The sequence below is a fragment of the Netta rufina genome, assembly GCF_964035555.1.
Source record: "Netta rufina genome assembly, chromosome: 4".
In the NCBI taxonomy this organism is placed as follows: domain Eukaryota; kingdom Metazoa; phylum Chordata; class Aves; order Anseriformes; family Anatidae; genus Netta; species Netta rufina.
Window position 1 is genome coordinate 57821809 of NC_140127.1, and position 17758 is coordinate 57839566.

Consider the following 17758-nt stretch of genomic DNA (forward strand, 5'->3'; position numbering starts at 1 on the left):
ACACACTAAGTAAAAGGAGAACCATTCATACTCTTCTACTTTTTCTTAAAACCTTAAAGGACAATGAGCACCAAAGGCAGGGTTTCTGAGGCATGTATTTCTCGACTCAACCTAATTCTAGAAATTACTTATTTCTGTTTATGCTTGACTCTTCTACCTCCTCCATTTTGATTCCCAACTGGATTATTCCACCTCTTCATCTTCTTTCAAACACTCTCTCATAACATAGGTTGTTCCATCTCTCTTGGATTATTTGCATCACAGGTGCAAATATGACCTTCAAGCCTTCAACTAATGGCTTCACAGAGCTTGCACACGTTCTGAATTGGCCACTTCCACTTCAAGGAAGGTCTTGGGCTGCCCATCACACTTACTATAGCCAAGGCGCTGATCTACTCTTCCTGATCAAATCACATTAGCTACTTTTACTGCTTTGGTCGCTGTACAGATGATGATCACCCACCCTGTTTAAGCTGCTACAGACTGATTTTTACATTCTTGTCTCCAGACATCACTTATACATCTCACCTCTGAGTTTCCAGCTGCTTTGACCAATCTTGCTCATGGGCATTCTCTGATCATTTGATGCTTTCAGTACTGCAGTCTCTTGGTATTCTTTTTAGTGTTTTTTTGTTTGTTTTGTTTTTGTTTTAATTATGCAAGATATTGAGATACTAAATCACCTAATCCAGGGATCCCATGAAATGCTGTAAATTCATGCCATTGGCTTTTGTGTCATTATACACATAACATAGTAGTATTTCAAAACCACCAACTTACTTATTTCTACAGTGAGATTCCTTGAGGTGATTACATGATGTAGGATCTACACATACAGTTTCTTTGGAAACAGGAAAAAAACTTGGTAAATAACGAACATGCTGATAAGTCTGTCTTGCTACTCGTGCCTCTTCATCATTAAAATAAGTCATATATGCCTGCTGTAACAGATGCTTCCTGAGGCAGATAGCCTCCCACAATACATGACTAAAGCCTCAGTCAATAATGTCCTCCCTTTTAGTTACCCTTTTACAGTCTACACCTTTGAAGCAATGTAAACAACTGCAACCTTTTGTACATTAATAGTAAAATATTAGTAGCAGGAGCCAGATTTGAAAAATTCATATTGACCTACCCTAATGATAACTACAGTCTTGTCTTCTATGCTTTTCCTTTTTCCTCCCATTCTGCCTTTCACGGTGATATCCTACTTCACAAAAATTAATAGCAGCACAGTAAAGCATGATCTACTTTAAATTATAACACAAGTTTATTATCCAAATCAATCTTTTTTTCCTTTGAGTTATGTTCCTTGTTTTTGAATTATGTTATTCTATATTAAAAAATCAGGAAAATGTTATAAAATTATGTGAATCCTGAATAAAAAAAAATCAAAAATGAGTAACTATGACATAACCTCTTTTCTTCCTCAAATATTTTCTAGCATTTCAAACTAGAAAAGTATTTTCTGGTGAATTTAACTTAGGTAACACATCAAAACTAAGGAAAAATCTAACCAGTCCATGATCAGACTAGAACCCTTCCACCTTTCTTAGCTGACTTCCACAAATCCCTTATGTGTTTCAGTGACTAATAAATCTCATGGTAAAAATTTTGATCAAGTTTCCCACATGAACTTCACAAAGGTTAGCTAGCTAAAATCTTCTTTCAAGCCTACAGAAGCCAACCCCAAAAGGCTTCCAGTTGCAGACAAGTTTTGAGGAAACACGAAGTTTCTTATAAATGTTCACGTTTTCCTACTTCCTAGAGAAATTCATTCTCTAAGGAACAGTTTTATGTGAGACTTTATTTTACATAGAATAAACAAACTACAACAAAAACAAGTCATGAGAAACTTTCCAAAAAAGAAGAGCAAGCAAGGTCTCGGGAATCACTGCCAGGGGTTCTCAACTAGATTAGCAAATTAAAATAGCTAAAGTAGTTCAACATCTTTATTTCTTGTCACCTTTCCTTTCTCAAAATAACTTATTTACAAGAACTTCCTTCCTCAGTGTAAATACAGGCTTGCAATCCATAACACTGTTTTACTAGTGGTACAACAGCAGAAAGTTAATATATCTTGTCATTTTTCCTGCCAAATAATAATAATAATAATAAAGCTGGTGAATATCAATATACTGCTCTTCCAGGAGTCTTGTTGTAAGCAGAAGCCATGCAGCACGTAACAGTAAGAATCCATTACCTTGCTGTTAAGAAGATCCCTGTATCTCATGCAAGCTTTATTTATAATTAAGTGGTTTATTATCTATTCTCATCTTTAATCAAGACAAGCAGCATTATCCACTCTGACAGATAAAACATCTGTTTTGGAAGCAGTGTCAATTACTGTTCTGAATATATACTACATGTGTTGTAAGTAATAAGGTAATTAGATAACTTCATTGTTAAAATGTCAGATTTTTGAAGATTAAGATAAAAACTAGTTAAAGCAGCACAGGAACATATAGATTACTAGTTTATCTTCCAATTAAATTATGGTTTTCACTAATTTCAGGTTTGCTTGTAATGTCTTAGATGAAAGTACATCTGTGCAAATACGTATTCACTGATCTGCAAGATACTAAATGCAGAAAAAAAGCTAATTTAGCTCTTATTAAATACACCAACATTTGAAAACAGAGTAGAGAGAAAGGGCTACATTTCAGTTGTCTTGCTCTATGCACGGTGAGTACTTTGAATACATAGCTTCACTAATCTCTCATACCCTAGCTATAACCGCAACCCTCATGATCTATTCAAATTTCAGTCATTTTAACGAATTTAAGAGTAGCTTCTGCTGCTTTGATTCACCTTGACACTCCTCTGCAACAGGAGGAAACTTAGTCTCAGAGATAAAGATGAAGAGGTGTATTGGAAGCAAGGGCAGGTCTTTTGAATACTGCTAGAAACTTTTCAATGTGTATTTCAGTGTTTTCTTTTAACTTTCTTCACCTTCGTGTATAAAAAAAAATGCAGTGCAAGTCAAGATAATCATGCAATGTTGAAAAGCTTCTCAGAAAGCTCACAGTCACTAATGTTTCATTTTGCAGACTGGATTGTGCCTCTCCCAGATATTCATGTTAATAAACACCCTAGCTCTAATGTTACAGAGTATTTTCTGTTCCTGAACTGCTGCACCATTACACGCCTTAAGGTACAGGGCAGATTTTTTCCTCAGGAGCACGTTAGTTTACTCTGGAACATCTTCTCTATTGTACTGTATTCCTTCAGGAAGCACCATAGTTGTTTTGTACATATTCACACAGAACTCAGTGTGGTATCAAATTAGACTTGACCACGATAACTCATAACTTCATTCCTTCAGGGAGATGTTACAAAAAAGGGATGAGAAAACAAGGCTAGATTCTTCTCCTACTCACCTTCAGTGAGAATTGGTTTCAGAACCACATGGTAATACCCCTCATTTTTAGCAAACAGGAAATCAGGGGACATCTTCACACACACACACCCCAACCCCTCCTTTCTCCTGCCAGAAAGCTGGAGAAGCAAGAACAGTGAAACTACATGGATAGATCTCCATTCCTCCCCAGTAATTCTGAGTATCCAGATGGTAAAGTTGAAGTACAAAAGGGCAAGCCCTTTGCCAGGGCCACCAGGAGCCTGACTACTGAAATCATTCAAGCACTATCACAAAATGCTTCAGGCAGCTTTGAATAACGTTCCTTAGTTCATAGACCTCAATCTGTCATTAACCTTTAGCAGGAGGTGCTTACTACTTGCCCATAAGATGGGAGGGAAAAAAAAAAAAAAAAACATAAAGCATTTAGACTGTCTTTTACAGGTACTGTTTTGCACCATGAAGCGCCTTGAACAAATGTGAGGTAAACAGGAAAGCCCGGTGATGCCTTAAGCAAGAAAATCTTAAAGCAAAGAAACTAAAATAACATTTGGTAGATTATATCAATGCTTAGTAACCCTCAATGCAAGCCAAGCCAAGACCTTTTACACTAATATCAAAAATAACAGCTTTTATACATACTCTTATTTTTTTTTTTCTTTTAGGCTAAAACCACGGACAACAATTTTCCATTTCTGACTTACTTTCTGCATTTTCATACAGAAAGGGCTGAATTTAAAAAGAAACAACTACTCAGGTTCTGGAACATAAAGAGCAGCTATGTAAAACAGGGAGAAGGACAGACCTCATAGGTATGCACAAGTGAAGACTTTTTATATTCTTACCTCATCGCTTTCATCTACTTCAATACCACCATCTTTGTCGTCATCCATTTGCTTATGTATCATGCGGAGAGCTTCTAGGCTGAATCGGTCCTCCTCAGTAAAGCATGGTGGGCTGAGGGAACTGCAGGGATCTAAAGGGGGGAAAACAAATCAGAACAGAAATATCAGTCACTGTCACTCTAGAATATAAAATTCCCAAAGCGTAACACGGAACTTCAGATTTTGTTTGTATACATGTAGTTGCCCGCACGTAGCCTCCAGTTCAAAGACAACAAATTAACCATAAAATACGAATTCTGACAAAAAAGTGAAAACACACCCTCTTTTTAAGCAATAAGGAAGCTCTCAGCAGACACTGGTATAGTTTGACTCCTGCAATTCTGCCCTCACTGCCAACGCCCTGTAACCTCTACCTCTTCTCCTATCTGTCAACCATTTTGCACGATACATCATCACAACAGCAAATAAAGTCACTGTTGTTTCCAACCTCCTTTCTGGAAGCCGGAGGAAAACAAAAAGCAGATGAGGATGAGAAAGACAATAGATTATAATGTTCTTCTATCACAGCTTCATAAGCAGATAAAGGAATGATACCCACAGTGCAGTAGTACTGTAGGTAGTACTACTGAACATAAAATACTCAAGAAGGACTACAGGAGAAGAAATCACACCACAAAGGAAAGCGAACTGACAAGAATATGATACCCCACAGCCCTGAATACTCTGATAAAAAAACAGCAGAGTCACCACAGAGCAGGAACCCAGGTCACAAATAGCACATGTTCAACCATGTCTGTTACTGAAGGCTCATGATTTGTGCCCATTTGATGGCTGTGCTTCCCCATGTCAGGATTTGGTATACCATTTTTCTTTCCTTGCCACAAGACACATGCCAAATGCTGCCCATTTTTATAATACACAATGATCAACCCATCGTTAAAGACTTGTCTTTCACAGACCTTCGCATCAACTAGTAGCTAACTTCCATTTGTTCTGATGCATCCAAACCCTTCAAAGAATAGGAGGTGGAAAAGGATACAGAAATTATTTTTTGTAAGTTCAGTACTGAGATGGTGATTTCCCAACATAATAACCATTATAAAAATACACTATTCCCATAAACAACAGTTAAGTACACTCAGCTTCAGTCATATCATTAAAAATATAATTTGAGGAGGCACGATTTTTTTTCTGCTTCTAGTCTATCAAAAGACTAAGCTTTCTTTCTACTACTGAAGTTATTAAAAGCTCATTTGCACAAGTAATGGAAGAGAAACATACAGAAATTGATAGGATTGAGTTTGCATAGAAAAATTTATTGCTTTAGTATTCCATACTAATTGAATTGGCATGATTCTGCTTTTCTGACTTCAGTTGATTATTTTTTTTAATTTATAACAATAAGAGATGCTGACACAACTCCACTTGCTACAAAGCAGAAGAATAATAAAGCTGGCAACCAAGTCACAGCTGGGATCTCGGACATTAACAGGACTGATCCCTACAGACCGACATGAGTTAATGCACTCTTACTTTCTATACCAGTTTTATTACACAGAAGTTAACTGTTCCATCTGTGTCCACATATCAACCAAAAACCACAACAACACAGTCACAGAGATAGAAATACTACCTATTTAACAAGTACTTCACATATTTCAGAGAGACAAATTACTAAATGCTAAACTAGGCCTATCACAAACATTTTTCAGCTTTGGAATGCAATCAGAAGGCCTTGAAAAAAAATGAAGCTCTTCTAAGGTTGTGGGGTTTGGTTTTGTTTTTTTAAGATTAGAAAAATCAGTTATTTATCCATCTTTGTTTCATTAGAAAATGTTTAGTTTGCACATTAGATGGCATTTAAATTTTTACCTTGCAATGAGAAATTTACAATTATTGGGGGATTTAAGGACTTATCCCCCTGGAATATGGTGGCTGGTATAGAAAGGCTTCCCTTGCAATAGTAACGAATCACTGCAGCATTCTGCTAATTATTAAATTCCAGTAGCCACGGAGTATGGCACTACTTAAAAACAGTCATATATCAGAATCACAACATACTTGTACTGCAAGATTACATACACTTTAAGTTAGAAGAAAGCCCAATTGTTAGAACAGATAAAGTGGTCCCTCCAACACACCCAACTTGTTTGATTTGTATTTAGTCCTACTCTTACATAGTGGAATACATCAGATAAATGGAGTTCACAGTTTGCAAGCACCCACTCAAATGCTTTTCCATTTTGTTCAGCTGAAAGGCCAGCTTTTCAAGTCACAACTTTTCCTCAGGCTACACTTTCTCAACACTGAGGTTGATCAGTTTCTTAATCTTAATGAGTACTTCTAAATATGCGTTAGAATAGAGCAGTTCAGTTGGAAGGGATCCCCAAAGGTTGAATGCACCTGTTTGACAACTTCAGGGTTAACCAGAACTTAAAGCATATGGATGAGAGGGCATTCTGCAAATGCCTCTTGACCACCAAGGGGCATGGGACAACAGGCACCTCTCTAGGAAGGCTGTTCACATGTTTGACCACCCTCACAGGAAAGAAATTCTTCCTGAAGTCCAGCCCAAACCTCCCCAAGCCTTTTTTGGTTATTTAAACATGAAAGCGCTTGAAAGAGCTATAAGTCTTCTTAAAAGAAGTAAATAGGCTACTTATGGTTCAAATGCCCCATGCCCTGGCCCCAAGAACACTCGATCTCTCTCGAAGAACAGATTGAGTTCCAGTTTGCTCTTTTTTGAGCTGAGAAACATCCAGCAGGACATCTCGACTGCAATAAAAATTAATCCACTCTATACAGAACCCAAATTTACTCCAACTTTATTTTCATGCAGTAAAATTAAAAATAATGTTCCCAGACTGACAACACTTGGTCATCCCTCTCTTCAGAGAACAACTTCAAAAAAAATCAGAAAGCTACAACCTACACAATAAGTGAAAATCATTTCAAAGGAATACCTACAGACCCCTACCAAATCCAAAAAAGAACTGATGGAAATGTGATCATTTGTAACTCTGCAGAAGGTTTTAAAACACTGCATTTTGCCTCATTTACAAGGCAGGTGTAATTCAAATTAATACTAGATGAAGTACTATTAAAAACTTCTCAAATGTCCAGTCCATTAGAATAAGTCTAGGGGAAGTGTCTCGATATACAGCAAGTGCCATCATCAAAAGCCTAAGGATCAGCAACAAGTAACAATTGATAAGTCTTGGCAATTCATATCTCATTCTGAATCCACCCTGCCAAAGGCATCTGGGATTCAAAACCTTTTATTATACTTTAAGGATAAAGCTAACTTTTAGGCCTGGACCACTATGTCTGCCCTAGTCTGGTGTATCATACATAAATAAGCATGGTCCAAAATCACTGTCACAGAAAAGAGTACAGAGGTGATATTCAGGAAGCAAACCTGGTAACTTCAGGTTTGATCCTTCCTTTAATGAGCACCACTGAGAAATTAGCAAAGTAAAACGAAGTAAAAGATGTTGTTTAGCTGAGGTTGGCAAAGGCACACCACACGTACCATGTGCCTACAGGCACACCTTGCTGTCAGGACATGCAGGAGTTACACAGCACCTCTTTGGGCATTGGTCAGAAGTGAGGGGATTTCGCACGTTAGGGACATGATAATGAAGGAAATTTGTCACTGAAATATTAAATGTGAGATTTACGGCTCAAACTTGGCGGAGGCTTTGGAAGGAAGCCTTTCCTCCTGCCTTGAGTAGGTCAGGAACTGCCTCCTAGCTCTGAGAGCAGGAGAAAACATGTGCCTGGCCAGAGAGCTGCTCAAAGCCACAATTGTAGGAGAGGGCTGCTCAAAGCCACCCTTCTTGTAGGACATGATGATAATGAACTGAGTTAAGAGTTACCCAGTACAGTACACAGGAAGCTGTTTGTTTGTTTTGAACACAAATAAGGGGAAAGTAATACTTGGCTCCCCCCCACACCCTTTCATTTTAAAAGGGTGCTAAAATAAGGCAAGGCTACAAGAAAATCTCCAGTTGGAAGTTCTCCTGAACTGCAGGGTCACAGCTTTTTCATCCCACTTCCTGAAGGTAACAGGATGTAAGCTTGCAGAGCAACACTGTCAACACAAGCCAGTAAGGAAAATTAATTACCCGTATCTTCAAGCGTTCATGTCAGCAAAGCCCTTGACATTTATTTTAGGAATGCACGTGGCTCCAAAGCAAAGGGTATATGATCATCGCACAGTCTTATCTATCCTGCATTTGCTTTTCCTTAAACTGTTGGGAACATAGCAGATCTCAGAATGAAAAGGCCCAACAGCCCCACATATAGATAACCTGCAGTTATTTACCCCTCTTTTCCATATGGACACTGGTGCGTAAGTGCTGCAATTGTGCTTGAGTGTGACAGAGGGACTCCTGCCAGGTGCCTGCAGCTCCAATCTGGTCTCCAAAGCATCCAAAGGCTTTTTGGTACCTCAAGGAGCCTTTTTAAGAATACATGAACACACAAAGCCTTCAAGATTGTCCTGAGTACCTGGAATCAGGTTCCCAATTAGTTTGCTGAGAGGAACTTGGCTGTTGGGAGTTGCTTGGAGAAGTGGGCAGCTACACATCATTTCTGTTGAGCACTCACCAAGAGGAAGAGCTGACAAGCAGCAGTCCCATGGAAGCCTATGATGTTTCCATGACTGTCCTTTTTGTGATAAACTCAGGAGTGTGCCACGTTCTGCTAGTTTTATGATTCCTCACTCCTAAGAAGCCATCTGGAATAAAGGGAAACCTCACAGGCAAGCACTATACTGAAGTGTCAGCTTCTTAAGCACATATTTTGAGCTTAAAATAACTATGTTTCAGCAAGCCATGGTGACAGAAGCAGGATTTCTTTGCATTTTCCAGAGTCTAAGCAAGTGACCACAAAATCCCCTCCTGCCTCCCCCCCCCACCAAAGGCATCTTCACCTCTCTAGGATTTCTATTTTCTTACAGCTGCATTTCTTTTCTGTTTTAGTTTTACACCATACTTTAATATACTACAGTTTCTCCATCAGTTCAAAATTATTTAAGGCAAAAAAAAAAATGTAAGAGAATGATGATTTTTTAGAAGTTTGAGTACAAATCTGAACGATACAGTGGGGATTATTTGAATTACTGGAAAGCAAGTGTTTTCAGAAATTTCACCAGATGTTCAAAACGCCTATTCACAATAAAAGCAACAAACATGTAGCTTTTATCTTAAATGCTTACATAAGGTGTCATTAAAATCTTCAAATGCTTGAAGAGAGATCCTCAGAGTGAGCTTCATTTAATCTTTCAATTAACAACTCCCAAAGCAAATCACTCCTACTCTTAATAATTAAACTCCTCCATATGGCAAGTAGGCTGAGCAGGATAACAGTTAACTTGACAATGTCATTTGTGACATTTATTTAAATGATGAGAGAGAAAAAAGTTCATCACTGCAGCACATCTTTCTACTAAAAAAGACGTTAAAGCAACAGACAAAATTTTGACAAAAAGGGCAGAATACACTTATCTTCTAATCAAAACACTCATGTTACTTAAATGAGCTTCTGGAAAAGGAACATACAATAATACTAATGACAGCAGGGAAAGGGGAAGGGGTGTAATGCAAAAGGAGAGGACACAACGATGCCCTGTTGTCTTTGAATTAAAGATATGCAAAGCTTCGCTTTTCTGCCACTGTATATTAGAAATCAGGTAATTTCTGAAATGGTGCTTACAATAGCCGATAAGACTTAACAATGAAACTCTTGACTGCAAAACCTGGTACCTGAAAGACTTGTTCTGAATACATAGAAAGCGTAGTGATTAGTAACACTTCACTGAGGGGGAAAAAACTATGCTAGTTCAGCTCCATAAAAGCTGCCACAGTTCTTAAAAATCCACTAAATATCCCTTGCATAACCATTTAAAACAACCTTAAAATAAATCAATACCCCTTCAATGTGTATAAAAGTGATCCATATGTGCAAGTTTCAAACCTGTTTTTGCAACTATTGAGAAGTGTCCATTTATTCTGTTTATCTTCAGTATATTCAAATTGATTATATCTACACACACTTGATGAAGCAAGAAAGACTTTTTCCCAAAATCACCATCAATTTATCTCTTTCACCACACCCACAGAAAAAAAGCTCTTCAACAGTGAATTTAAATTTCTTTTTTATATACAAGAAAACAGTGAAGTAACAATACATTATTTAAAGCAGAAACTCAATCACATAATGCCACTAGCAAACCCAAGTGTTAAGGCAGGTTTCGATTGGCACTTCTCTAATCTGTGTCAGATAAAAAGCCGTGAAAAACAGAACAGCAGATATGATTAACTTTCTGATCACCCAGTAAGACATTCAAAGCATCTCACATATCAATTTAAGAACTTTTCAGCAACCACTGAAAGGGAAAAGACATGAAAGGAATTCTCTAAAGAATTAAATTTGATGTCAAATCTAATTTTGCTGTAATTAAACAGAATTCAAAGCAAGCATCTTCCAATGAGCCCAAATCAGCAATGCTTGTTTGAAGAGGAAGTTATATAAAGAGTTTGAATACATTAATCATTTCATGGATTACTCTGACAAAACAAGATATCAGTGCAAACATTTAGATTGTTAGTAAGTTAATTAGCAAATTACAACTCTTCTCTATGTCTAGACAAAAGTCAAGATGATGGATTCATGACTCTCCCTTTGCACAACCTCTCTGAGCCCGTGTGAGGTTGAAAGGGGGAAGCTGAACAACGCGTATAAAATGGTTAAAGACAGATAACTTAGAAGAGAAACTCTGGCCAACCTAACAAAGCAGTATCAGAGCTCACTGGGAGATGGAGATGTTATCTTATGCTACCCATTGAAAAGTTCTCCACTTTTCCTCTTTCCAACCTTACCTATAAGGTAACAATACTCAGTGTGCAAACCTGTAAGTACAGTAAAAAAAAAAAAAAAAAAAAAAAGACAGATGTCTGATGTCTCCTCTTAGCAATACAAACTGTCTCACTTTACTATCCTTTATTACAAGGCCAAGAAGGGAAATATTTAATTCAGTTAACGTGATTGTAAACATGACATGCATCTTGATTTTGTCATGAAAATTACTTAATAAACCCGTAAAAAAAAGTACGATATGCTCTTCACACATTATATTAATCACTTACATCCTGAGTTAGAATAGAATGTGTTTTTTTTCTTGGAGCTAACACTAACACCTCTGCTATGCATTAATCTCTTAGCCAGGTCTTCTGGTGAGAACATACAGAAGGTGTACACCAATTTCTGTTCACATGGAGTTCACAAGTTCGGCAGAGCATAGGCCACTGAACTTCTCTCCAGAGGAGAGTGATTTGTGGAACACAACAACCTCATAGCTGTAGCATGGCTGACAAGTTAGAAGTTCAATTTTTTTTTTTTCATGTTGGAATTGTAGTTTAAAACCTTCTTAGAATGAAAATGAGGGAGCAAAAGCACTTTGAAAGGACTCCCATCTTAATTTTTCACAGAAAAGTTTACTAAGAGACATAAGTTTTATAAATATTATTTTAAGATTTAAAAATGTATCTTTTAAGTCCTAAATCATTACACTTCCAGGCAGTTATAATAAAGCATGTGAAAGATATATACTAGAGAAGTTTTAAGGTCATGAGCTACTTTCATATAAACTACACCTTTACACTTAGACATTTAACTACGCTAGTTCTGCTGATATTTGTTTTCACATGTGATTCATATCATATCCTATATCCACGAATCAGGCAAGTATGCATGACATTGCTGACATTACTCAACCTCGCTTCAAGTCTTTTACACCATCCGATCCAGTACGTATATTATTAACTGTTCTTATGAAGGAATCAAATTTAATCCTCTATGAGCACCATCTGTAGCATCATCAGCTCCCCTAGAGTTCCTGTAACAACATGTTGTCAGAATGTATTTATACTTTAAAAGAGCATATCAGAATTATACAACTGAAACCTAAATTTAAAAAACTGTAACATTATACTTACAATACAGCATGCCCTTAGCATCAAGGCATTTTTTTTTTTATTACACACAATCTGTTAGGATTTTTGCATTTGAGCATTAAATCTGTCAGCCTGTGCAGCGTCTATGCTTTTAGAAATACAAACGTGCTGACTACAGAGATTCATTTTATTTAACCGATAAGACCATAATTAAACCTTTCCTTTCAGCACCATTCAACACATCAGTAATTGAGCAAGTACAAATATCATAGTTTCTTTAAATAGTCACATTAGCTTATGGGAAAATTTAGTGGTGCAGATTGCTGGCTAGTAGAGCACTATCCTACTTCCAGAAGCTTACATGAACTGCCCTGCAGTTAGCACTCACATCCAGACTGCACAACTGGCAGTTCTGCTCCTAACTAATATGCTGCTAAATATTTTTCTTATGACAAATTTTGCCAAGTGATAAAATGGGCTGACAAACCTACTGATGCTGCCCCAGTTCACCTTAGCTTATTTGATGCTAAGAAGATCCAAACAGCCCTCTCTCCCTTTCACGTTTTCTTTTTAAGTTTTCAGAACATAAAAAAAAAAAGATGATCACATATCTGTGTAAAGTAACATATCACCATTATGCTACAGCTCAAATTTACCACAGATATTGATTTTGCAATTAAGAGTGTCAGAATAAACTCTAGACGCACATAACTCAGATTATTCTTGGTTGACAGAGTTTTAATTAATATATTTTGGGGCCCATGGAAGTAGTAGCAAAGGGTATTGAAGGGTATTGTTTTCCAACATCCACTCCCTTGGCTGTTAAAGTGGGCATTAAAAGAGAATCCAGTTCTTACACAATGAGAAGACAACAAATATCATGTGCCTGACGTCATGCACTGCTGTCATGCGGAGGACAAAAGAGGAAACTTGGTTCAACTAAAAAGTCCAAAACTCGGAACAAGTTATATAACATTGGATAGGATTTGCTCAAGCTGATGGTTAAATGATGCATACCTGAAAACACACAGCTCTTCTCATCGCACACAGATATCATTTGTACACAAGCTTAAAGCAGTAGGCTTACGCCTCTGGACAAATTTTGAGAAACTGTTCACAAAAGCAAAAGCAAAGCATAAAGCTCCTGAGTATTCTACGTTTGCCTGAGCACCACACATCGCCAAACACTACTTGCGCGGCTTCAAATAACATCAGTTGCTCCCCAACAGCATGAACACATCCAGGATGCAAGGAAGAGCCAAGGCAATTATTTCACATATGCTCTGAGGCAGAACAAGCCAAAGTCTGGTGCCAAAAGGATTCCTAACTGTTCGTACCCCACCGTTTGTTCCTACCCCTGTACTGTCCCCTTCCTTGTACCAACAGAAGCACATTTGTGCCGTCGTGCTGCAGAGGAAGGCTCAGGAAACTGATTCAGCCTGAATTGGTTCTCTATATTCCTGCACAAAGACTTGCGACAGAAGAGGGAGGGGGGCAGGAGGGTGAGAAACTGAAGGAGGAGGCGGCAGAAAAGCACTTCACAGACAGCACTGCTTCTAAACCCCGGTCCTGTGGTGTCTTCTGAACCCAGCCACCGATGCAGCGAGTGAGCAAAATAAACAAAACGAGAATTAATGCAGTGGAACAACAGCTATGCTACTACTTGAGTGGGGAACTGCAGCTCCAGGTCTTAAATCCTTGCCCTCCGTACCGTGCCCTGGAAGACTTGTTGCAGCTGACAACTACCAAGTGGAGGAGACACAGCATACATAGTTAACCACAAACTGGTGGCATAGCTGGGCTTTATAGCAATACAGAGGTCCACGTAGTGTTTAATTTATGTAGCTCCATAAGTCAAGCTCCAATTGTTTTGATCGCTTCCCAAAAACCTATGAGCCAAAATACGCAGTAAGATTTCAAAATGCAAGACCTGAACACACACAGGTCTCTCCCAAAGCCAACAGACTGTGACACCTGGCTACACAAAGCCAGGTGGGTGGGTGTTTTTGTTCTCATCATCTCTATTTGTTTGATTGTGATATCAATAAGTGGTGGTTTTTAAGTTTTCTGAAGAGAAGAAACAGAAAGGTATTTACCTGGAAATTTACTCAAGGGAAAGCATGAGAAAGTGTGCTTTTTCTTTAAATTTAACACTGTGACAACTGAGGTTACAACCATCTGCAAAAGATTATTAGTATAAAATACAATTTAATGTCTTTGGTTACTTTCAGAGATACATACAATATTTATTCTCAAGTCCTCACTTGAGATTGCCTTTGTTCCTGACTTGCACAGGTGAAAAAAATCAAGATGAAACAAAGGACAGCATGCTTTTTCCAGATAATGACTATTTTTACAAGAGTCATTACAGGTGCTTCATGACAACCATAAATAAAGCTTACTAAAAATTTAAGAGTCTTAAAAGAGACTTTAAACACTAATGGCCATTTGTATCTGTCAGATTTGAAAAGGCTGAAGCATGACAAACAACATACTAGATTTTTTTCCCCAACTCTGCTGGAACTGGATCCCCTGTGCACTGTATTACCAATGTTTCTGCTGCTCCTCGCTCCCTGCAATACACAGAAGAACAAAAAGAGGCCCAGAGCCAGACAAATTCCAATAGAAGTGTTTCTGCTACAGTAACTTTTTTTTTTTATAAAAATATATCAAATATCAAGAAGTACAGGTGGTCCATCATTTCCAATTATCAAAAAGGAAATAACTTCTGGAAGATAAAAAGCCACCTGTCTTTCATTAAACATAAGCAAAAACAAGCCAGAGACATGAAAGATGAATTCTAATTCAGTACGTTCAATTAGACCCCATTTTCAAAAACCCTAGGAAATTAATTTCACACAAGGCCTTCTGTCTCCCACAGAAACAGAAATATAACAAATAGAACATAAAAAATACTAAACTAAGATTGTTTTAAAAAATGTTGGAGCTTGTCTTGTTTCATCGGGTGTCCTACTGCTGTTATACAGCCTCCATAGACAGTAAAACACATCTGAAGTTCTTCATTCGTATCTCAAATAGAAGCATGTTTTGTAACACCTTGTAGTTTCTCTCAGGTTTACTCGAATACAAGGGATTTTACTTCATTTTTGAAATCTATTCTGATGCTTTAAATACAACACCTGCCAAAGCTGACACCTGAAAACCAACTACTCCAGTCACATGTAACAACCAGTACAAATGTTTTCATCCTTTGTGTATTAGCACAATGATCCACGTAACACATGACTTTGCTTTGAACCTGCTTTTGTCTATACAGACTTCAAAGCAATTCTTATACCAAGTCATCTGTAGGAGGCAGGGAAGGACAGTGTTTGTCGGTTCTTTATTTCTGAATACAGAACACTACCAATATATAACCAGAAAATAGGTACAAAACCATGCCTTTTTGTAGCTCTGGGTTATAGCAAGTTTCTCATTTATTCTATTAAAATGCAAAGAAAGTTTTTGCTTTTCATTAAGTCTCATTTCTTCAGTAATACTTGAATCAGTACATATTAACAAAGGGAAGAGTTGCCAGTTAACATGAAAATAATAAAGAACTACCAACATTTAAACTGTTAACTGAGGTTGTCTCCACACAGTTTTACTACCAATACCAAACCAAAGCTAGGTTCCTTTCTCAAATAACTTTATCAATAAATTAATCAAACGTTTTCGAACTGGGAGAACACACACAGGAAAAAAATCCACATGCATTCCAAAATTCTCTGCAACCACACAAACCAGAAGTCCTAGACGTGCTGGAGACAGAGCAAAGAATGGCAATATTTGCCTATGTAGCAAAGATGGGGCTATTACAAGAGAAGTGAACCTGAATTTAAAAGCATGGCTTTCACTTCTTGCTTTGAAGTGGTAGCATCACAAATTTAAAGCTTACCATATCCTAAGCAAACAACTACCTTAAAGAATTTTCTCACTTCCAATACCTACATTACAAACAGCCTACAGCAGACTCCAGTAGTGGCCTACTACCCGACTAGCTTAGTGATCATCATGCAACTTCAATTTCTGCCCCCCCCCCCTTTTTTTTTTTTTTTTAATTTTGCTTAATCAAAAACTTATGGTCTATTTAAGGCAGAAAGTGTCAATGCATTAAAAGAATCTTCCACCTAGGCATATCAGACATTCAATTAAAACAAATCACCTTTTAAAGAAGTCTACACACTTACTTCTTTACTTTAGTTACTTTTACTTACTTTAAGCCGCTCTGATGTCTTGAGCGCTAAACTTTCCATCACTCTTTTTTCTCACTGAGTAACATTATTCTATTTTCTGCTTACACATCATCTTAAATTCAGCTGAAACAACCTTTCTACGTGTTGATTTCATCTGGTCTCTCTCCATATCTTACTGGTTTATTACATTATTTATATGCAACAGTCTAGGTTGTCTCAAGAATGTACATTCTGAAGTACTTGGACTTGGATCCTCTACACAAAAAGATTTCGACATTCTAATATTTCCAAGTAACCCCCATTGTTGGTGTCTTTTAACTAAAACATTGCATTGTTTGACTATGTATACACATGAACGCAAACTTGCATCATGCAGCTAGTTACAGCCCTTTTTTATTTTAGATTCATTTTTAATCAAAAGTTATAGTGTGTGGTAATACTGATTTTCCAAATCTTGTGTTTAATGAACTTCAACCTTATTAGGCTTAAGAAAACAAAGTTTCAATCCTACATACGTTCAAGGAGGCCACTTATTTTCAGGAAACTAGGCTTGTTTAATGTCTTCTGAAAAGGCAGCCAAGGTGATCTAACAGGCACCTGCAACCACCTCACAACAGATGGCAAAGCCTCTTCAGCAGTGGCAGACCATGAAACATGGACAAACAGTCAAACGATGCATTGGGAAGATCAGGTTGGACATCAGGAAAAGCTTTTTTTTTTTTTTTTTTTTTTTTGCTTGGAGGCCACTGCAGCACTAGAGCAGGCTATCCAGAAGATGTAGAAACTCCATCCCTGAAGGTTTTCACGAATTAGCCAGAGAGCTATGGATGTCCTGCTGGTGTCGGGTCAGGGTGACATTCTGGCTCAGAGCACAAGTCTGGATTCCAGTGCTCCCTTTCAACAAGCATCTGTCATCTCCTTTGAAAGGCAGATTCAAGAAGGACTAGTGATAGGACTAAAGGGAATAGCATCAAGTCATGCCAGGGGAGGTTTAGGTTGGAAATTAGGAGACATTTTTTCTCTGAAGGAGTAGTCAGGCATTGGGATGGGTTGCCCAGGGAAGTGGTGAAGTCACTGTTCAAGGGAAAGGTTGGACATGGTGCTTAGGGACCCGGTTTAGTGGGTGACATTGGTGGTAGGGGGGTGGTTGGACCATTTAGTTGATGGTATTGGTAGCAGGGAGATGGTTGGACCAGATGATCTTGGAGGTCTTTTCCAACCTTAATGATTCTATAAGTCTGTGATTCTATGACTGCCCCCAAAATGGAGTGCTCCACTTCACAAATATAAATAAAGGTGTAACAGCAGTAGTCATTCTTATTTATGAACTGTTAGTTGTGTCCTCTCCATGTGTTCTTAGGACACTCCTAAGAAGCACGCTGTTCTGAAGAAGTTGTTGAT

General features: G+C 37.8%; 1 protein-coding gene across 2 annotated transcripts in view; it reads right to left on the reverse strand.

Annotated features, from left to right (window-relative positions):
• The window catches only part of STIM2 (stromal interaction molecule 2), a gene marked incomplete at its 5' end in the record, with an annotated part of 64610 nt that overhangs the window by 24489 nt on the left and 22363 nt on the right, over positions 1-17758 (reverse strand). For both annotated transcript variants that reach the window (XM_084285466.1, XM_084285465.1), the window contains one exon: positions 4204-4334. In XM_084285466.1, the coding sequence (XP_084141592.1) occupies positions 4204-4334 (131 nt within the window). The remainder of the gene's footprint in view (positions 1-4203; positions 4335-17758) is intronic.